This window comes from Anopheles bellator, chromosome 2 (assembly GCF_943735745.2).
Source record: "Anopheles bellator chromosome 2, idAnoBellAS_SP24_06.2, whole genome shotgun sequence".
Classification (NCBI taxonomy): domain Eukaryota; kingdom Metazoa; phylum Arthropoda; class Insecta; order Diptera; family Culicidae; genus Anopheles; species Anopheles bellator.
In genome coordinates, this window is record NC_071286.1 from 34,589,808 (window position 1) to 34,610,229 (window position 20,422).

At 48.0% G+C, this 20,422-nt stretch overlaps 4 protein-coding genes across 6 annotated transcripts; 2 read left to right on the plus strand and 2 right to left on the minus strand.

Moving 5' to 3' along the window:
• The first annotated feature begins 1,319 nt into the window (after nt 1–1,319).
• LOC131210278 (small ribosomal subunit protein uS11m) lies at nt 1,320–2,207 on the plus strand. Of its 2 annotated transcripts, none has more exons than XM_058203503.1 (3): nt 1,320–1,589; nt 1,651–1,948; nt 2,017–2,207. In XM_058203503.1, the coding sequence occupies exons 1-3, from the start codon at nt 1,384–1,386 to the stop codon at nt 2,122–2,124; spliced, it is 612 nt and encodes a 203-aa protein (XP_058059486.1). In that variant the 5' UTR covers nt 1,320–1,383; the 3' UTR covers nt 2,125–2,207. The 2 variants fall into 2 exon arrangements, with proteins under 2 accessions (XP_058059486.1, XP_058059488.1); XM_058203505.1 differs by having other exon boundaries at nt 1,320–1,569; nt 1,646–1,948.
• Nucleotides 2,188–14,408, minus strand: LOC131210277 (kelch-like ECH-associated protein 1B). Its single transcript, XM_058203502.1, has 4 exons — nt 14,046–14,408; nt 5,384–6,067; nt 4,631–5,313; nt 2,188–4,529 (listed from the first exon to the last, which is right to left on the minus strand). The coding sequence occupies exons 2-4, from the start codon at nt 6,029–6,031 to the stop codon at nt 3,044–3,046; spliced, it is 2,817 nt and encodes a 938-aa protein (XP_058059485.1). The 5' UTR covers nt 6,032–6,067; nt 14,046–14,408; the 3' UTR covers nt 2,188–3,043.
• Nucleotides 14,409–14,892: 484 nt separating this feature from the next.
• Nucleotides 14,893–16,498, plus strand: LOC131212933 (uncharacterized). Its single transcript, XM_058207023.1, has 3 exons — nt 14,893–15,073; nt 15,153–16,095; nt 16,164–16,498. The coding sequence occupies exons 1-3, from the start codon at nt 14,927–14,929 to the stop codon at nt 16,238–16,240; spliced, it is 1,167 nt and encodes a 388-aa protein (XP_058063006.1). The 5' UTR covers nt 14,893–14,926; the 3' UTR covers nt 16,241–16,498.
• Nucleotides 16,327–20,207, minus strand: LOC131212932 (ER membrane protein complex subunit 1). 2 transcript variants are annotated; one of them, XM_058207020.1, is made up of 6 exons: nt 19,946–20,207; nt 18,758–19,878; nt 18,623–18,643; nt 17,506–18,339; nt 17,273–17,425; nt 16,327–17,135 (listed from the first exon to the last, which is right to left on the minus strand). In XM_058207020.1, the coding sequence occupies exons 1-6, from the start codon at nt 20,047–20,049 to the stop codon at nt 16,570–16,572; spliced, it is 2,799 nt and encodes a 932-aa protein (XP_058063003.1). In that variant the 5' UTR covers nt 20,050–20,207; the 3' UTR covers nt 16,327–16,569. The 2 variants fall into 2 exon arrangements, with proteins under 2 accessions (XP_058063003.1, XP_058063004.1); XM_058207021.1 differs by lacking the exon at nt 18,623–18,643.
• Between the last annotated feature and the right edge of the window lie 215 nt (nt 20,208–20,422).

A 20,422-nucleotide genomic window follows, 5' to 3' on the forward strand; every position in this document is an offset into this window, starting at 1 on the left:
AATATAATATTGTTTTTTTTGCGTACGTAGATTATACTTACCAAGTAAGGGGCCGCAGGGAGCGGGGGGAGGGGGGTTGATCAACATCAATCACATCACTCTTAAGCACGCTCACAACCTCTTGTGGAGCTTCTCTCCCGATGTGATATATAAGCAAACGTGCAGCGTGCGTGCGCATCCTTGAATAGGACGTTCTTTAAATGCGGAACATGGCCCTTGAAGCGAGAGAGTAAGAAATTTACCTAACCGCACCTTAATGTAATGGCGCTGGCCAAACTGCGGCGTTTAGGAACACAGCATTAGACGGATTGTTCCGAATCCGTGGATGCGAGTGTCGTCTGGGATCTGACAGACAAAAGCAACGATCGATGATCGATACTGCTGAGAGGGAAACATGAAAGAGACAGAGAGGGAGAGAGAAGAAAGGAACCACCTTTTTCTTTTTCCGGAAGTGGCGGAAAATGGCAAGAGTGGTGATTTGGATGTAGCTGTAAGGATTAGTTGATGCCATTTCAGCTTTATCAAACAATCGTTTTCTTTCTCTCTATCTCTCTCACTCTCTCTCCCTTTCTCTCTGACTTCTTTTCTCTCTTCCATTCATACATTTGCTATTTGATGAACAATCCTGATGAAGCGGCTAAAGATAGCGGATCGTCGACAATGGAAGCACACGCTGCGTCTATTGGTGGTTCGAAGGGTAGCTGAAGCAGGATCAAATACAGAGAAGAGATATCATATTTATTAAACTAGCTAGTCTAAACACTTCCTTATTGTTCTTACTATGCGTACGCGGAACTTATTATTTTTCATTATAAAATTACAAATTCGTCATTGTAAGTCGACGGGACAGTTCTTATCAGTGCGTCTAATTCAATCAACCGTATCCGAAAGCAGTTGTTTCAGCATCACAACGCAGTGACGCCATAGAGTAAATCAAGTTTGTAATACCTATTGAAAAAGAGAATGAAATCACTATAATTTGCCACGAACTAGCCCCCGAACGTCAAAACCAAACCTCACGTAGATCGTGGTTCGACACATCATTTATGCCTTCTCCTTACTGTCTGGCTACCATTTGTTTCGGGCTTCACAAAAAAAGATGCAGAGAAAAACTTGATAAACCAAACAAAAACAATTACATTCAAATATTTACCAAGTTAATTAACTGTTAACCCAATATTTGCGCGCCCTCTGTGAGTGAGTAGCACACTGAGATCCCTCCGAAGACAGGGTGGTGCTTTGTTACGATGCATCTCACCCGACTGTCACTTTTGTTTTGACATTTCTTCCTTTCCGCTCATTGCGTAAACATTGCGCACTCTTCGATCGGCGGAACCGGTGGTCCGGGATTTTCTCTAGGCGATTTGATTTTTCTACCACAAGATGACCCTGTTCCGCCCAGTTTTGTCGTTGATCCCACGATGTATGTTGCTGGCTGGCAACGTGCGCGCATTACATCGGTCGGGTGTGTGCTGCAAAGTGGAAGACCGTAAAGCAATGCTGGCTTCGCTGCCCAGCAAAGACGAAGGCACCATCGGAGAGCGGTCCATTGATATCGACACGATGATCGGTAACAACGATGCCGATAGGTAACAACAGAATACAGTTGATGCATTAGCACTCTACTGACGTATATGTTTGGCTGAACAGGAAAGTGAATCTGTTTCCCGATGCCAACACGCCGTCCACACTCTTCAACGGAGTGCCATTCAACGAGATTCCAATCTGCAATATTCGCGTGTCGCCGAACAATACGATCATCAGCATCACCGATGCCAAAGGAGTGCCACAGTTTATCCGTTCGTGTGGCATCGAAGGGTTCAAAAACACGCGCAAAGGCACCAACATTGCGGCACAGGCCACGGCCATCAGTATCAGCAACAAGGCGCTCGAGCGTGGCTACAAAACGGTTCGCGTGACGGTGCGCGGGCTGGGGCCGGGACGGATGGTAATGCTTACTTCCGCATAATGTGGATCCCTCTGTGACGATACTGATCATGCTTTTTAATTTTTCAGTCCGCCATCAAGGGCCTGGAGATGGCAGGTTTGAACATTATCTCGATCACCGACACGACGCCCGTCTCGTGGAACCCTCCGCGTCCTAGAAAACAACGGAAGCTGTAAATTTTCGTGACACGTTGGGTTGTTGCACATGTACGGCAAATATAGATCATTCTTTACGTCACCCCGTCAGCGCTCCTAACTTACGCGACGAATGTTGTGCTTTGGGTTTCACTTTATTTAAACGTACACAGTAACCCTAGGAAATATTTCTTCTAAATTCATTCCTCCCGGTGGAAGCAGGAAGATTGCATCTAACTCTTCGCAAAAACTAGTGTACCCCCTTACATGAAGTGTAAGTTAACGGGTAACTCATCGGGAACGACAATGAGCGTGGAGATTAGTCCGAGCGTGGTTCCATCGGTCTTATACACGGTATAAGACACACACCGATAGGCACCGGAGCAAGTTCGATGTCCCGCCAGTGGTTAACGTTTCACTAGGGTTTGCCGTTTGGATGGCACCCCTTGGGTATCTTCCCGCAGTAGATGTAACTTCGGGTTTTTGAAATCGGATACGCGCTACGTTCAAACAGAGAAGGCAACCAAGGCAGGGACGCGTATCGATCGAGTTTTCGATAGCGATACCGGAAAATCGTTTCGTTCGTTGTGTGTTTGTTTAGTTTACTCCGGAAGCCTCTCTCTCTCTCTCTATGCTAATGCTTTCTCCCTTACTATTGCTCCCGTTTACTTTCTTTGTATTCTACAGTAGGTTTGGTTTGCATTGGTTTTTTTTGCTGGTTCTTCTCGACTGCTATGATTGAACGGAATGTCGTCGAGGGATTTGGAAGCTCAAAAAATTGCATGTTTTCGCCCGTAACTAGGGACACGTTGTGCTGCGTTCGGGAGCCTTGGTTCTGCATGATTTGTCAGATTCATTTCTAGATCGACAGCTCGGTTAGGTGGCGCGGGAAGACGATACATTAAGAAGACGCTACATAAGGTCGATACATTAAGTGGGCGCTTAATTGCTGTCTGTCGTGTCATAATTTCGAACTGGGCGTTCGGCGAACTACCGATGCGGCCATCGCCGATTGGCAGGGTGCAATTGGCACTGTAACGGGTGGTAACGAACATTGTTCGGCAGCGGAGGTGGTCGTCGGCGAGTCGTCGCCGTTCGCGCCCGACAATCCCGCTTCTCCGTGCGATGGCATCGATGCGTTATTCGCCATCACAGCCGGCGCCGGGTTGCTGCTCGACGAAGCAGGCGAAACGATCGCCGACATGAAGCAGGTCAACCGCTTCTTTACCAGTCGCACTAACGGACAGTCATCGGTGGGTGACGAGTTGAGGGACGCTTTCCGTTTGCTTTTACTAGTACACGCTGAATCCGCCGATTTCAGGACCACCGGCAACGGCGCGACGGTCAGTGTATATTTGTTGCTTCCAGCCGAACAGCTGCGTTTATGATTCTTTTGTGCCGATTGGCGGCTGCGATCTTTCTCTTGGCTGCGTTTCGAGCGGCGACAGGAAAGTACACGACGGGTTAGCCCACATTGAAGCACCGCTCCCGGACCACCACCGCCGAGACAAACCCTGCGCGCAGGAGCCGGTGGTATCGTTGGTTGGGGTGGTGCCACTGGTGTCGACTGAGGTGATGCGACCAGCCATACGTCAGGAGGTGGTGCCCCTTCGAGTGGAACACTTTGCGGATCCAACGCCGCCCTGCTACCCGCGGCATCCTTATCACATTCCCCTTGACTAGAATCGGTATCCATGGCAAACTGTTCCTCGTCCTCCTCGCTGACTGATTCCGTTCCGCCATCTCTAGGACCTCCGCCTCCTCCTCCAGACCCACCTTCACCAGCGGCCGGTAAACCACCGGCACCACCACCACCACCGGCTCTCGAAGACGAGGGCGGAGAGGATGAAGAGTCTGGGGCGGCCGGTGAACCACCAGAGTTGTTGCGCTTCTCCTCAGCCAGGTTCAAGCTCTCCATGTAGCTGGATATGCACGATGGCGTGTAGATGACGGCAGATGCGTGTCCGCTACGGCCCGACGTCAGAGGGGTGCCCTCGTCCCACACATCCCGCACCGGATCGTACACTTCCACAATGGTCAGAAAGTCTTGCCCATCGTAACCTCCGATCGCGTACAGCCGACCGTCGAGCACGGTCAGCGAGAGAGCGCTACGTGCTATTCGCACTGGGGCGACCATCTCCCAGCACTGCTGCTCCGTGTCGTACCGCTCAACCGATGCCAGCTGCCTCGTCCCATCGAATCCACCGACCACGTAAATGTACTGGTGCAGGGCGGCGACACCCGCCCCACTGCGACCGTAGCACATCGGGGGCACCGGTGTCCAGGCGTTATTTTCCGGATGGTAACACTCTACCGACGCGAGCCGAGTCTTGCCGTCGAAGCCACCGAACGCGTACAGTAGCCGATTGACGACGGCCACTCCGACGCCCAGGCGTTTCGCTTGCATCGGTTGCACCAGTGTCCAGCGATCCGTTTCCGGATCGTAACTGGAACGGGACAAAAAAGATGGCCGTTAATGTCGTGGGTCCTCCCTACGCAACAGACCACACCTGTTGGGGAAGGCCCCCAACAGCCGCGGGGTACTTACTATTCGACCGTGTTGTGATAGTCCGAGCCCGACGAACCACCGACCGCATAGAGCAGCTCGTCCATCACCACCACACCGACACGGTTACGTGGCACGGACATTGGCGAACAGGGGCGCCACGTTTCCGTCACCGGGTTGTACCGATCGACCCAGTCCGAGTCGTACGACGAACCGGGAGAATTGTTCCGTCCACCGACCGCGTAGAAGGTGCCCTTGAGAAAGGCCGCCCCGAGCCCGGAGCGCGGAACGGTCAGCTTCGGCAGCGTCAGCCACACCTTGTCGTCCACGTTGTAGCCCTCCAGCATGTCGAGCGAGTGCTTGTAGTAGCCGCCAGCGACGAAAATCATGCGCGTCGTGTTGGGTTTGCGCTCACGAACGGCCGGTCGTTTGTGGAGTGTCAAGTCCTGAAAGATCTTGGCCAGGTACTCGCGGCAACCGGGCGCCTTTCGCAGCACCTCGCAGTTCTTCATCTGCTCCTTCAGGAAGCTGGGCGTGAGCAGCTGGCAGCGAACCGCCGAAAGGATGTGCTCCATCCTCGGATAACGATTCTCCTCGTCGTACTTGACCCACTTCAGCACCGCATCGTACACGTCCCGTTCACCCTGTACATTCAGCTCGTCCTTCCGGATCAGACATATCAGTTGGATCATAGAGAGTTGTAGGAACTCTTCCTCGCGGCAGATCTAAGCATAGGAGGAACAGGTGAGAGTCATTATGCGGCGCTAAAACAACGATGCGCGGCTCGGCACTTACTTGCGTAAAATTACGTTCGATGAACTGGTTCGCCTTTTGGCGCAGCGTCTCGCAGCCGTGTTGCTCGGCAAAGTTCGCGATACCGATCGCGTTGGTTGGGTCGAGCTGGCGCTCGAGGAACTCACAGCACGCGTCTATCACATTCGGCACCTGGAACATGGTGGCCGCCGGCAGCAACTGACAAACGGTCAGCTCGGTTACTCGGATGTGGCCGGTGTACATAAAAAACAGAATCCGGGCCATCGCCGTCGGGCAGACGCCCTGCAGCTTCACCCGTGTCATCTCGCACTCTTTCAGGCCGCCAGTGAACATGGCCTTGAAGTAGGGGCTGGCGGCGGACAGGACCACCTTGTGCGCGTCGAACGTTTCTTGTTCCACCTCCAACACCACGTCCGTCAGCATGTGATGGGACCGCATCATGAACATCATTTTGAGCACTTCGCGCGGAAAGTTCGATATGAAGAAGGTCATATCGCCGAGATCCTCCTTAGGTGCAATGCCACTGTGCAGGCCACTGGCCGCGCTGCCATCGCTGGCCAGAGAGCATCCCTCTGAGGCTGTCAGGTGAACACGTTCAACTCCGGCACCGACTAGGTTTGGTCCGCCGCTGCCGAAACAATCGGCATAGCCAGCGGAGGCCGCTTCCATGACAGACGACGTCCGATTTGCTATCCAATCCGGGGACTGTGAATAAAGAATGAGCAAATATACGTCAGACGTGATACATTATCTCTCCTTTGCCCGGTCAATCTAGTAGATTGTGCGGCCGCAGTATTTGGCATTAATCATCCACTGTTCACTCACTTCGATTTATATTTATATTTTTTTGCTGCCATCTTAGTATACTAGCTTTTACTGAACCGTCATGAATCAGCCTACTTAGGACAGAAGGCAGAGGGGATATGGAAGGGTTTGTTTGAGATGGCCGGACTGCATCGATAGCGCTTCAAGAACGGCCGGCATAAGAAGTTGGAGTAGTATCATCTTTGCGAAATAAATATTTCTTCCCTGAAAATTTCGTTTCGCCCAAAGTGTAATAACACAAAGGTTCATTAGAACCAACATGCTTACTTGGATTGACAGTGTTGGCAGTCTATTTGACATACGGTGAAAATCGATCATTGTCGTTTGGCGACGAAAAACGAAGAAGTTTTGTGCCGATTACAATCTTTTTAAAGGCAAATTAAATAAATTTATTTATAATGCATTCGTAATGTACATGAATGTATTAATCACATTATTTATCTATGGTTTTCAGCCGAATACCAATAGGCTGAAACCGAAAGCTCGAAGTCGTCTCGAGCTTCACCTATCTAGGGTCAAAGGTGAGCACTAACAGCGACATGCGACAGTGAATGCGGGTGGGAGCTAGCAGTCTACATTCGGAAGCAACTATTTCGCCCACATATCGTCAAAGCTGGAGTTGAATAGAACCTTTACTATCGCAAGTCTCATATACGCATCCGAAACATGGATTCTGCCCAAACCCTCTTAGTTGCGTCCGATAGGAAGATGCTCAGATTCATAGTTGGAACCCGTCTCTGTGAAGTGACACCTGGGAAGTCGCTACAACAGCGACCTGTACGCCCTGTACACAGATCACACTGTCGCGCGGCATATACACCTCGTCAGACTCCAATGGGGTCGCCATGTCATGAGAATGGTCGACGACGAACCAACCCGCAAGGTATCCTCAGACCGTCTAGATGAACACAGAGAGCGTGATAGGTAAGCAGGTTTCAGCCGAATTAGGCCGTACTTCAGTTCAAGCTTGGTGCGCCATCCTCCTGGGGTCTCCTATGATAATGTTTTTAACTTTTTAAATCATCGTTGTCGACCTATCTAATTTTGGGCTTCTTCGAGAAGAAGCGAGCGCCGATCGACCATGAGGTCATTCCATGAGTAATCCAACGGAAAAAAGGCCCAACACAATGAAGGTTGAGGTGGAGAGAGGAAAGTGGGCAAAACCAGAGCACAAACGTTGCTTAAAACGTAAATCATGTTCTGATGGCCTACTAGACTGGTCCTCCTTTTCATCTATCATCACGAACTTTGCATTCGCAAAGACAAGGCTTCGATGCAATTCTCAATTTTGTGTACTTTTTGTTTGAAGAAAGTGCAATTAACGAAACCGCATCCAAAAAATGTAAAAAGAGGGCCAAAGGAGAGGAAGCAAGGTAACAAATAGTTAAATTGCAGGTCGCAATTGAACAGAACTGTGTCAACAAGTGTCAACTAAGCCTTCACATTCCAGCCTTATTTCAATCGCTCCTAATATCTGCCCAACAAATGCAATTGTGTAAACAGTATCTTCGTAGATTGTCGTTTTTTGCATTTAACCACAGAACATTTTATCGGTCCATCACATCCGCTTGAGGTAATCAGGATCATGCAGTCAATAAAGTTGTCAATCGCAACAAAGAGCTACTGGTGAACCGGGGAACTACTGTTTTATTGCAGTTTTTTACATCCCTTCAAACTGTTTTTGCATTTAAGATCTCAAGCTGTGTTCGCATTTAAGATCGTGGCTTCCCATATTGACTTGTCGACACTTCTAGTTCGATTTAAGTTTTCCGCTCCTGCCCGATGTTTGCGCCGACGGCGTAACCTGAAACTCAGAACTGATGCGCGGTCGTCTCATGTTATTGCTTTCATGCCTTCTACGTAACTGTTTCACCCGGTTGTTCGAGTATGGAGTATTCTCTTTAAATACCGCTTACCAGCTTCGACGTTCATTTCACCAGTTATGATTAGTGTTAGTGTTATTTCTACGTTCTGAGGTAGGCTGTCAATTGTCAATTAGGCTACGTTGCCAGTTGAACGTTTTTATAATGATAAATAAATAATTACTTCCGATATTAGAACAGTTCAACCACCTTCAGGGGCCATCGTCATCGATTTAAGGTTTGTGACGATTCTTCTCGGCTGCATTCTGGCGTCCATTCGCATCCCTCCATGAACCAGAGGGCTCGCGTAGTCAGCACCAAAGCTCTCGCTAGAAACGGGAGTGCTAAACAGGATGTATTAAAAGAGTAACGTGGTTTCTTTTTTTCGCTCTTATCAGCAGCTTCTACCACAGGCGATGGGTGCGTTTGAGCCAAACTCGGTACCGGAGCGGAAGGTCACCGTCGACGAGGAACGCAGATGGTGGCAACGAACGGCTCAGAGAGCTTAAATCGTGCGTTGTCATCGTGCGATGTGTATCGTGTGACGTACAGTCGGGGTCTTTTGTTTGCTCTACCGTAGGACACCCCTATTTCCGCGCCTGCTGCGCTTTTGTCGCACTTCCAAGGGGATCCACTATCAGTTTCCATCACAGATTGGTCTCACCGGTGCACCGGAGTTTCACCGAGACCCTTTCGTGATCGTTTTGCTTGCTCGCAAAAGTCACTTTCGATGCAAGCCAATATGAAAATGTGCCCGTTGTTCTGCGCGATTCAGTCACTAATCAGCTAATGTTAGGTTACTGTTGCTCACTCACAACACAACAAAGATCGTGTTTTCTACTTCACATTCATTCGTTGACTTGTTCATTCCGAAACGGAGCTGCAGATAATAATTTCCGTGGATGGCGTTCGATTTTTTGTTTTCTCTCGGCCACAAAAACAGTACGCACGACGAGATAGTATGCGCGATGTGAAACGCGCAAACGTAATCAAACACTGCTCCTTCCTCAAGTCCTTGAGCCGCGGCCTTGAACTGGGCGCGGCAGCGAATGGTGGATCAAGCGCAGTTCCTCACGGCCACAGCTCTGCCGCGTTCAATGGCTCCATTTTCTAATCAACGGATCCATCGATCGATCGACCGTTCGATCGACGTCGATTCTTCCTGTGCGTCTCCTATTCTCCCTCGCTCTTTCTCTCTCTTTGGGTTTCTGGTCATGTGTCTTTTATTGCTACGTGCTTTAATCGCTTATCGCTGCAACAACGTTACCTTGTAACAAATTCTTAACACAGTTCATCATCGCTGCTGCTGGGTACGCCTGCATTCGCCTCCACACCCCGAGCATAGTCGCTAGTTTCGCTCATTATTTGAACGCTCCTTTTTTTTTGGTGCTATCGCCACAGTCTCATCAACCCCGGCGATAACCCGATAACTATCGAGATAGGGTGTTACGGTGACGAAATCTGTTTGCGCCGCGATTCGCCCGACTGTTTTGCTCCGGACAACGGCAGCAGAGCGATGCTACGTGCAATCGAAGAATGAGCGTGTTTCCCCGAAATGATTCAGTTTTTTACACCCTATCAGTGCCCATAACAACACACTCGACGCGAACCATCGGGCGAACTGACAGAGAGTGCCTTACTTGAAGCGAACGCTGCAGGACCGCTAATCGAGCCACCAAAATCGCCCACCGATACCCAGCTACGAGACGGTTCGTCTGCCTCTAGTTTTGCATAATGCCCTCATGACCTGATATCATGTTTTTTAATCTCCGCTGATATCTGCGGTAATATTTTAAACGTACTGCCACGGGCTAAGTGCAACTTCTTGCATCGACAAATTTCAGTGTCGACCAACATTTGTTTCAACAGGAGCGATGGTGTGACCTTTTAACCACTACGACAGATAGGTGACATCGCCATTTCACTGTATAATTTTGAGTCCTCGCGCTCATTCATGTTCTTCATTTACAAACTCAACAGAAGGATGCAGCGTGTGCCAATCGAAGCCAGTAGGAGCCGGCGGATCATTTCCCACACGTGCAACGTGCAAACAAAACACCACAAACGGCCAGTTATCTGAACCCACTCACCGGCCAGGCAGATGGCGCCGAAACGATCACCTGGCGCCTTACGATCGGATCTGGCCAGCGTTCGCAGCACATTCGGGCACACCTGCTACTTTGTCGGCAGTCGAAATCAGTCGAGGCACGTCCAGGAAAAGGATTGTTTGACAAATGCTTGTAGCGATCAACCTGGTTTGTGTGAATTGGTTGATTACCGTGCGCGGTCCGTACCGTTTCCTGTGAAGTTTCGCATTACACTGGAACTCAATCTGACCCCTCCACCGTTACATTATGCTATCTACCGAGAGCGGTAGTGCTGCGGCGAGAAGTTTATCAGTCGCACATTTCTGCAATGAACGAACTTTGCTTATCACGGTCGCAGGGCACACAGTGTGCGATAATGTTAGATACAAAGGCGATAAAAAATGATAGCATCATCATTAGATTTAGGTTTTAAGTACCTTCTCATGGTGGTGATAGATCGCCCGCCGACCAGATGTCATTTCTATAGATCACTCCAATTAGTTCGGAGCAGAAAAAGAGGGTAGCTTTCAACTGCAATTACGGGTTGTTTGGACTGTTTGGACTGTGTTGAAAACAAGATTCATTTTTATCGGTTTCCCAACACTTCGGGACACTGTTGGATTCGGTTGACGTTTATTACTAGAAACATTTTTCAGATGCATTTAGAAAGACCGCATAAGCAATCGGCAATAGAAATACAGAAAAGCTTCGAAGGGCAGCGCGAGCAGCATGTTTTAAGTGGTCTCAAACTGACGCTCTTATCTGTGAATTATCATGCGTAAAGGCATGCGTTGTACTGAGAATTAACATTCACTTCCTTCATTGACGACACTTTTTTAGTTGAGTACCGAGTACTGAGCGTTTTTGTGTTTGTAGTTATGTTTTCGCATGTGTGCCTTCGTGTGCCTTATCCTCCCAATTGGTGCAAGTCATGCTGAATCGAGCTTCTTGGTCAACAAGCGAGCGACGGCCAATCGCAACAACAGACCAACAGCCCCACTCTGTCGTACATTTATCCAACGCGACAGGCGCGTTTAACACGAGGATCTTCAGTCCGTCCATCAGGAAGTGTCGAACATTGATAGTTGGTGAAGCGATGGTTGTCACTGTATTATTATATCAGTTCACTTTTAGTTTTTTATGCAAATATATCAAGACTAACCATTGAAAGCAGAACATCGGAAGGAGTACGAGTTCATTGCGTTTTTGTTTTGTTTTCACTATTCTTCAACAACAAATGGATATAACATTTGGCTCCAAATGTTCACCGCCAAAGGAATGTATGTAAACTATGTAAGTTTGTTTAGTACTAAAACACAATCACACAGATATTCTGCAAAGAGTTTATGTTGTGTTCTTATGTGCTACGAAAAACTGCGTGGAAAAGTGCCGATACAATAGTAGAGGCAAGAAAGCGAGAAAAAGGATAAATTTTGTACGAGCGAGCTAGGAACACTGTTGGTGGTAGTGTATGGCGTAATAATTTGCCGATTATCTTGGATCCTAAAAATAGGCCACTGTAGTACCAAGTGCGACCAAGTCACACTCGAGCCAGACGGTAGGTTGGGTTGTTTTTTTTTCATAAAAATGTGTAAACATTTCCCAATGAGCGTGAATTCTTCTCAACAACGCAACAAAGTAAAAGTAAGATTTTCTTGTAACAACAAAGTAGCAGTTTATAATGTGGGCGCATTTACGTAGGGAACAACGACAAGATCGACGGCGATCCATGAAACGGGACGACGTTTCGGTACCATACACAACGTTTGTGCAAAAAAAGCCAGTCACATCTCAAATCTGTTAATTTATAATTTGTTGGGGGAAAATTGCTTCTTCATGTGAAATAATTAGTACTGATTGTACTTGTTGTTTTGTCAAATGTTTCTCGAGCAATTTTCTTTTACGCCAATTCAATGAAATTGTGTCTTATGTGTTGATAATTTCATCCAAATGTTTCTTCAACGCCGAGGCATCGATCTTCGCAAGTATTGTTAGTAGAGAAAATAGAAGAATTTAATGGACGAAAGAAAGATAGCCAGAAACACAGTAGACAACATTTCTTGACAAAGGCAAAGGTTTGCCATTTCCTACAACACGAATTCTCTACGACAAGAATCTCTGACGGTGCTCAGATTGTGAGGCTCGCCTTATGCTTGCGTATTGAGCAATTAGTTTAGAACTACAAAGCGGAAAATTGTATCGAATAAAGTCGAATTTAATTCGCCTGATAAAATAGCTAAAGTGTAGTTTCGGTTCCGCACAGATTCGCCGAAAATTGTTCGGAAAGGTGTCAAATACTTCAAGAAATCAAATACAAACGGAACAACAAAATATACATTTTTTTTTTAAATTAGAACTTCAACTCTATGCTTTGCGAGCACAAGTAAAAGAAAGGACGCCGTTGTGGGCATAAATAATAAAGTAACAATAGACAGAAGTTCAACATTTCAAATTATAAGTCGATTATCGACAACAACAGCTGAGCGAAAGCTAAAATCCAGGCTGAGATGCACACTACCAAAAGCACCCTCGCACCGTCAACTATCCGCGAACACTGCACACACCAGCAACACTTTGGTGTCGGAACCGCTCGCTCGCTCAATCGGTTTAGCCGAGGACCCGTCAACAGCAGCATAGGCGCGATGGATGCGTAAATGGTGGTGGCGGCTGATTTTGTGGTAAGTTTTGCTGAATCACGCTGATCGATCGCGCACTCAACGGCGTAAGCGAACGGCGGTACAACGCGGCTCAGGTTAACAGTCGCAGCACATTGCTAGAAAAGACAGCTGAGCTGAGCTCCAGTCAGATGCAAAATTTAAGTCATGTGCTCGGATGATCTTTATTGGAAACTGCACGTGCACGATCAGTGGTGTGCGCGATGTGACTTCAAGAAAGTTTGCCTTTCACATCCGCGTTGTGAGCAGTTCGAGTAATCAAACTGTTCATTTTTCGTGCCAACTTCTACCAAAGATAAGATAACGTAATAGGCAGAGAACTAAGTATCGAATGCTTGATGATTTTAGGATGTCAGAACGGATACTGCCGCAACAGCGTTAGCTTTTCCACTTTAGTGCTCGAAAAAAAAACATTGTAAGCTTTACTCCTATTAAAATAGCGATGAATGCTTTCGTAAGGATCCCATTCGATGCTATCATCTTGTGGAGACCGTGATCTACACGTGATCGCGACCTGCACGTGATCACGATAACGACCGCACTGTGCGTACGTGTGAATCCCGGAACATCCCCCGGGCAGCAGAAAACCACAGCGATACTTTTCTGCCACCTACTCGCAAGAACGATAACCGAAATTTAAACTGTACACCATTGCGGCAGCAACCGCTTTTCGCACACGACTACATTTATAAGAGCTAATCGTGCTGATTCATTGCTTAGCTACGTAAACTAGAGATGAAGTTCCGAGCTTGACGATTAATAACAGCGGCGTAATCTGCAGGGCGAAGCACATTTTCCGTACAACAACCATACGGCTATCTACGGGCGCTCCTAGTATACGTAGTAATATTTAACCGGATGGTCTCTGCCGTTCGCAATCGCATTCCATAGCACGAAGCGACAGCAGTGGCGCTCCGTCTTTTGTTGCACGACGGCGTTTGTTTACAATAACAGGTGGGAAGTTTGTGGACAATGAACGAAAGACAAACCGTTGTTGGATGACGTTGCGAGAAACGGAATTGAACCACTTTATTTTCATCATTTACATAACCCAAGAGTAGTTCGACTCTCAGAGAAAGCATTGTGTGTGTTACAAACGGCAGTGACTTTCTGGTCTTCAGAGCGCGAACGAACGTAATGTTCCTTCGCACAGCAACAGTCGTCGCTGTTGCGGTTGTGACGACCCCGTGCAATCAACTGTTTCGTCCGCCCGCGGGTTGTTGGGTTTACTTACGGAGCAAGCTTGTGTATCTGACGTGCGAACAATTACGCACCGCGTGTGCCCGCCTTGAAGCTGAGGAGCAAAAGAACTACGCACACAGCACTAGCAGACTTTCCGCCAAGCCAGGAGATGATGGGCACTACTTAGTCGGATCGACTACAGATTGCCTGTCCGAACCGTGCTTACTGGCAATCGCGCACTTGGCAGCCGATTCAAAGTGCAATATCACCATCAATTCCGCAATCGATTCTGGTCACTTTTGCTTTTGCCACCATCTCACTTCCTCCGTTTCCAGCCTGCTACCATCGACATCGCGCACATTAACTTTCACGCACGTTGTTGCACAATAACACAAACACGTTACACCCTATCACTAGCCGCGGGACACACCAACCCGCGCAGGGAACAGTGCTACAAACTTACACGAACTTGTGCCACAATATGCAGACGAAAACCTTATTTACAACATCTACCAGGAACGAAAACTCCAAACTGATTGCTCAAGCTCGTCGCGCAACTGACAGCGGACAGTGCAAGCGAGACAGCAAGAACATGACAAGTTTACGAAGAAACGTCAAGAAAAATGTAACGCCAAGTAACGGTACAATCGATTCGTACGATACAATTAAATAGTATTGAATACTGAATACTGAAATGTAGGATTTATTTTACAAATTTGTTTCTCTATTTAGTTTTCTGCGTCAAAAGAGGTACGAAGATGCAGATCGTAAACTTGTTTTGAAAAATTGGAGAATTTATAGCAAACAGTATTTTTGACGCTGTCGCGCTTTGACATTATAGCAAACATCATTCGCGCTACAACGGCTTTCACAACGAATGCAGAACTCTCCGACCATCGCCATTCAGCGTCAGCGATCCTATGCCGCGTAAAAATGACCGTAACGTTAAGAAAAAGTGTCGGAAGTAGGAAAACGGCTTACTGCCTGTTTCCCAGGTGTTTCTGGTGTTGGAAGTACTCGCCCTTTTTGTTCCTCATTGGTGCGTCGGACGCGACCGAGTATTTTAAAAGTTTCATAGAGGTACGTAGTCATGTTCCGCTCTACCCGTTCGCAGTCCTGCATTCGATTCCTCGCTAACTACGATGGCTTACCCTTGCAGGGCGACCTCTTTCTTGTATGTGCAGTGTGCTTGCCGAGTCCAAGCAAGCTCGGCAACACTTCAAGTCAAATCTTTCCTCAGCGGAGCCTTCTGAGGAATGAAGAATTTGTTGCTCTCTTCGAAGGGTTCGAATTTGAAGACCCCTACTTCCACCCATATGCTGCGTTAGATGTGCTCATACTCACCGAGGAAACCAGGATCAAAGCAAGTCACCGCCCTTTCATCCGTAAGCCTCTTCCCAAGCAGGCGAAACTACAAAAGTTGCTCAATGCGGTTCCACCGGTCCACCGTATGACGTTCTGCGAATACCCTGGCGAGCTGCAGTTGTCGAAATATCTTGCACAGAAATATGACGAAATTGCCGAATGGTACAATCGTCAAGACAATTTGTCTTTTCTGCACGATAATTTCGATGTCATGACCGAACGTACCCCAATGCACGAAAGGCGTTCAGCAGGATCGCAGTCACGTACTGCAAGTGCTAGACAATTGACAGGTTTTGCCGCCGCCGAGGAAGAACATCGATTTGCTGAAGATTCTCTTGTGGCACGCCAATCCGAGCGCAGTACTTCAGAATCAAACTCAGATGTAATAAGTTCTCAATCGATTGAGTTATCGAGTCAAGAGATTCAGAATCCAAGTACGGAATCGATCAACATAAGCTCTCAATCGCTCGATGTGAGAAGGGAATTGCTGACCATACCGTTGTCCGAGAGCCTGGGACTTGAGAGCCAAGATTCGCAACAACCCGGCCCCAGTGGATTGCAACAACAACACCGTGGAAGCGACATTGAAATGTTAATTGACGATAGCAGCAGTGATTCACAGCTATCTTCAATTACCACTCTGGGAGTAGGCACTAGAAGGAGCACATCTCGGAATCGATCCCCGCAACAGCAGGAGCAGCCTATAAGCGCCGCAGCTAAACGCCGTCGTATTCTACGTAAGTAAGAAAATACTCAACTTGCATGTAAATGTTCCGCTAAATGTTTTCGTCTGTCTACACGATAGCTATGAACCCGTCGCCAAACGATGTTACGGAGTTGAGAAGAGGAAATCACAGAATGCCTCGCTTGCCAGGAGGATAACTTACTGTCGGGTCTGCTGACTCAAGTTTACGTTTACCTATAGATAGCAAAACTAATAATTTAAAAAACTGTTCATAATTGTGGAAACTGCATTTTATGTAAGATTATACTACCGAGACTTCGAGGAAATCGTTCAAAGCCACGAGAATACCAACCAATGCTGATACCCGGTTAGGCCAGGTGAATAGAACTAACGACACGAGTGAAACGATTCTCTTTTAAAATTTCAGTAAAATACACAAAATTATAAATTAAAATAAAACAACAAAAACTTCATTTAAATGTCTTTTTGGTGATACATGTAACTCTTTTCTCTACCCATTTCTCGACTACTTCCACGCCTGCTTGACAATTTTCTTTGAAGCAAGCTGCTTTACGACACACGAAGTGGTGGTCAACACTATCAGTACAATTGTGATGAGGAAGTAGTCAAAGTCTTCCTTCAGCAGATCGAACGTTTTCGATGGGGAGACACGCGTCACAAACAAATCGAGGCCGTGCACCAACACCAGACACGTGCTCTCCAGCCCGGATGGTGCCGTGTGCATCCCACGAATATTGGCCACCGTCTGGTTGTAGTTGATCAATATTTCGTGGGGCAAAGGCAACTCTGGCATGTACGGTATAATACCTTCCTCGCGTGCTTTTTCGGGTGAAGTGACCGGCCGGCGGGGGTCGAGCAGTGCCCAGGACATCTCGGCAACAGCACCCGTCGATAGACCGATCAGAATGTGTTTGCTGGTAATGCCTTTTTCGGTGATCGTTTCCTTTAACGAGGCGACGGCCATTGGCAGAATGTACGATTGGCGCTCCACCATCGGCAGAGGCGGTGCGTCGAGTGAGCTCCAAACCGTGCTATTTGTCTGCGTTTTACCTTCATACAGCTCGATTGATGCTAGGTAAGGAACAGGAAAACAATAGCTCAGAAAAAACGGCGAAAGAAATAGTTCTTAAATTGACTAGAGGGTGACGCTGACATTTCGGGAATAGGCATCACTCTAGAATGATAACGGATTGACGAGGGATACTTACTGATTTCCGTACGACGAGCCTTATCATTGTAATAGGAGTATACGAGCCAGTTCTCCGAATGGACCATGTGCAGTGGAGGTCGGACGCGTTTGTGCGACATCGAGAACACAATCGAACCCGATACCACATCCACCAAATGCACGTTCATGATGACTGGTTACCATTAAAAAACCAAGAAAACGACATTAATGAATGTTTCGTATCAACGGGATTGGCATGACCATTCGACCTACATCTGTGAATACTGTCCAATCCGTGAGTCGCGACCGCGACTAAGTTGGGGTTGATGTACTTGTACAGCACCGACCGGTCGGCCATGACGCGCCCTTGCGAATGAACGTGCTCAATAGGGCTTTTGCCTTCGCAGGCAACTATCTGTTGGCGCTTACTGCCACCGCTTAGATCGATCTGCCACGAAGGAGTGGTGATCAGTTCCCCTTTCGACGATCCTGGTGCCTCCCGGTATTGTACGAGAAAGCCGCTCATTTGTGCCGTTCTGTGGTGGGCTGTAAACAGGTGGAAATTGTCGGCCTGGGGGGCCAGCGATTCTGGGACCACGTGAACTTGATTGTTGTAGTCAAGGAGCAGTAGTCCCTTCAAAAAGTCGGGTCCGGTTTCGTGCAGTAAGGCTACCTGTTGGACACGGTACGGTAGCTCGATGACACCTCCACCAGATATTGGCTGTCCCGTGATTGGGTTGAAGATATAGAGCAACCCGTTCTGCGAGATGGTACGATCGCGCCCCAGCACGACACACTGCGCAGCGAGAGGATAAAAGCGGGACGTACGCTGGACTAGCAGTTTCATCGGTTGACCATTTGCGAAACCGGTGAACGTGGGCAGGTAACGGATCCAGTGGTGTTTGCCGGAGACGTTATCGATACCGAACACCTTTCCACTGGCCGTAACAACGATTAGCATTTTGTGCAGACCGAAATCGTCTCGCACGAGACCGGCCCGTTGCGCTTTGGAGGGGGCAGGACCAATGCCGAGAATTTGCAGGAACACATTTTTGACGTGCAGCGCCTGTGAGGCGATGCGGCGCTGCAGAGCGCCGAAGACGTCCCCTAATGGCGAGGGAAAAGAACATGGTTTAACCGTCTATTTAGGAATAATTTTACGCGCTTGGGAATAAAACAACCGAGGCGCACACAGAACACAATGAACTTATTTTTAACTTTCATCAACCAAATAAACGTAATAAGCGGATAAAAAAGCAAACCAACTGATAAGACTAAAGCGCATCTGGACTACAATTCTACGGTCAACGGAAAGCTACTTAACACACGACCAAAACAATGGTCCTCATTTTGGTGAGGCCCTAGTATCCAGACGTAACGAAACACTCACATTCTAAACCATTTTCTTCAGCTTCGCTCAGCATCGCGCGTGGTTCGTTTTCGGGCGAAGAAATAGAGTAAAAAGTAGTCTACCCGTTACCGATATGACCCAAAAATGGACACGTGTCGTCAAAGGGATACTTACCGTTTTTATTATTTAGTTCCTCCTCGATTGCTCCTTCCGCGTCGGAAAGTGTAAGGTCGAGAAAGTCTGCCGTTGACACCTCCGCCAGTGCTTCCTCGCGCACCCACTTGATCTTGCCCTGTTGAATGAGCACAATTGCGCCATCTTCCGCTGACAGCAATATTCGGCACACAAGACTGGCGGAGCGTGATGAAGGACTTCCCGACGTCGACTGCTTACACCGGACACCAATCAACTCCGGGTCGCCCAGGGTTTCGCTGTAGTCAACGCTAAACTCGATCGCATCGAATCGTACAAAGTCGCGCAAGCGGTGCGCGTTTATGATAAGTCTGCCATTAACCCGATCGACCGTACCTTGCAGTAGAATCGGTTCTTCGCCCTGCACCGTTCGATCAACAAGGGCCGCATCCTTTGAACCGAACACCAGTTTTTGATCCGAACTAAGAGAGTAGTAACGGCCGTTTTGTATTACGGCCGCTTCTCCGCGGACTGGTCTTGGACGGCCGACGGCTTCGGAGCCAAGGGGCTTCGACAGAATACTGCTACTACCGTCTGAGACTAGATCGAGTGCGAGTAACTGTTCTTTAGATGCACAAACAAAGAATGTTCCGGCGAGCGAGCAACGTTCCTTTGCAGTCCAACTAGCAGCGATGCGGCTGGTCATAGCACGGGCCTGCTGCCCCGACACCGCTTGGTACGGCGTCACCTCGAGATGAGAGCCCCAAACGGGGACTACGTGGTAAAGCAATCCGTCGTGCTCGAACCAAACAGCATCTAATGCGGCCTCTTCGGCTACCGCAGGCAATAGTGACCATTCCCACTCCAGTGTGCCACTATTGGAGTTCCAGCCACGTACCAGTGCCGGGAGGCTTCCAGTAACCGTAATTACATCGTGTCCGAGGTTACCCCGACTTAATCGTGCACCAGTGGCCGATGGGTTAGTGACTTGCAACAGTTTCACCTCGCCCCGGGAACCACTTTCCAGAATTTGACGCCAAAGGATTTCCCCCGTTTTTGCACTAAGGGCAGCAAGCACGTTGCTCTCCGTGGCCACGATTATTCGATCAACGGAGGTGGTATCGAAGGCACCGTGAATAATCTTGCCAACATACTGCTGTCGCCTGAAACATACAAATTCGGGTTGGTTAGGAACAGGTACATGATGATGGAACTCTCCAGAATAATTACCAATCAAATTTTCCAATCTGATCCTCGAACAGCCCCGCGCAGCTCACTACGAGCGCGAACCAAACAAACCATCGGAAGCACCCATTACTCCCGAGGTGCTTCATATCGTAGTAACACTGCCGTTTTCTCTGTGCACAGTCGAATCGTTGTGCTAAACAAGACACGCTTCGTTAATATAATAATAACCCGTTTTCCGAATACAGAGCTGAGCCGGAATGAAGAGCCAGATTTTTCGGTCGGCTGATTTTTTCTTCTACTCACGATGTTATTACTCTTCGCACCGACAGCGTTGACAGCAGCAAATGTCAAAATTGATCTGACGTTCTAACATCTGCCAGTTTCGCCCAATATACTTCGAATCCGAAAATTCATTTACCCGTCCAGTTTTAATAAAATATACAAAAATGATCAGTTCATAATTTAAGTCAATTTCATAATTTAAGCCAAAGAGGATCTACATGTTTTCACAAATTTTAA

Excerpts from the sequence above, each read along its gene's own strand:
- LOC131210278 (XM_058203503.1), top strand. The coding sequence starts at position 1,384 with ATGACCCTGTTCCGCCCAGTTTTGTCGTTGATCCCACGATGTATGTTG. Across the intron at positions 1,590-1,650 it reads GGTAACAACGATGCCGATAG|GAAAGTGAATCTGTTTCCCG; the intron begins GTAACAACAGAA and ends TTGGCTGAACAG. Across the intron at positions 1,949-2,016 it reads GGCTGGGGCCGGGACGGATG|TCCGCCATCAAGGGCCTGGA; the intron begins GTAATGCTTACT and ends TTAATTTTTCAG.
- LOC131210277 (XM_058203502.1), bottom strand. The coding sequence starts at position 6,031 with ATGGAAGCGGCCTCCGCTGGCTATGCCGATTGTTTCGGCAGCGGCGGA. Across the intron at positions 5,314-5,383 it reads TCGAACGTAATTTTACGCAA|ATCTGCCGCGAGGAAGAGTT; the intron begins GTAAGTGCCGAG and ends TCCTATGCTTAG. Across the intron at positions 4,530-4,630 it reads TATCACAACACGGTCGAATA|TTACGATCCGGAAACGGATC; the intron begins GTAAGTACCCCG and ends GTCCCGTTCCAG.
- LOC131212933 (XM_058207023.1), top strand. The coding sequence starts at position 14,927 with ATGACCGTAACGTTAAGAAAAAGTGTCGGAAGTAGGAAAACGGCTTAC. Across the intron at positions 15,074-15,152 it reads ATTTTAAAAGTTTCATAGAG|GGCGACCTCTTTCTTGTATG; the intron begins GTACGTAGTCAT and ends TTACCCTTGCAG. Across the intron at positions 16,096-16,163 it reads TAAACGCCGTCGTATTCTAC|CTATGAACCCGTCGCCAAAC; the intron begins GTAAGTAAGAAA and ends TCTACACGATAG.
- LOC131212932 (XM_058207020.1), bottom strand. The coding sequence starts at position 20,049 with ATGAAGCACCTCGGGAGTAATGGGTGCTTCCGATGGTTTGTTTGGTTC. Across the intron at positions 18,644-18,757 it reads GGAACTAAATAATAAAAACG|CTGAAGAAAATGGTTTAGAA; the intron begins GTAAGTATCCCT and ends TGCTGAGCGAAG. Across the intron at positions 18,340-18,622 it reads TGAAGAAAATGGTTTAGAAT|GGGACGTCTTCGGCGCTCTG; the intron begins GTGAGTGTTTCG and ends CCTCGCCATTAG.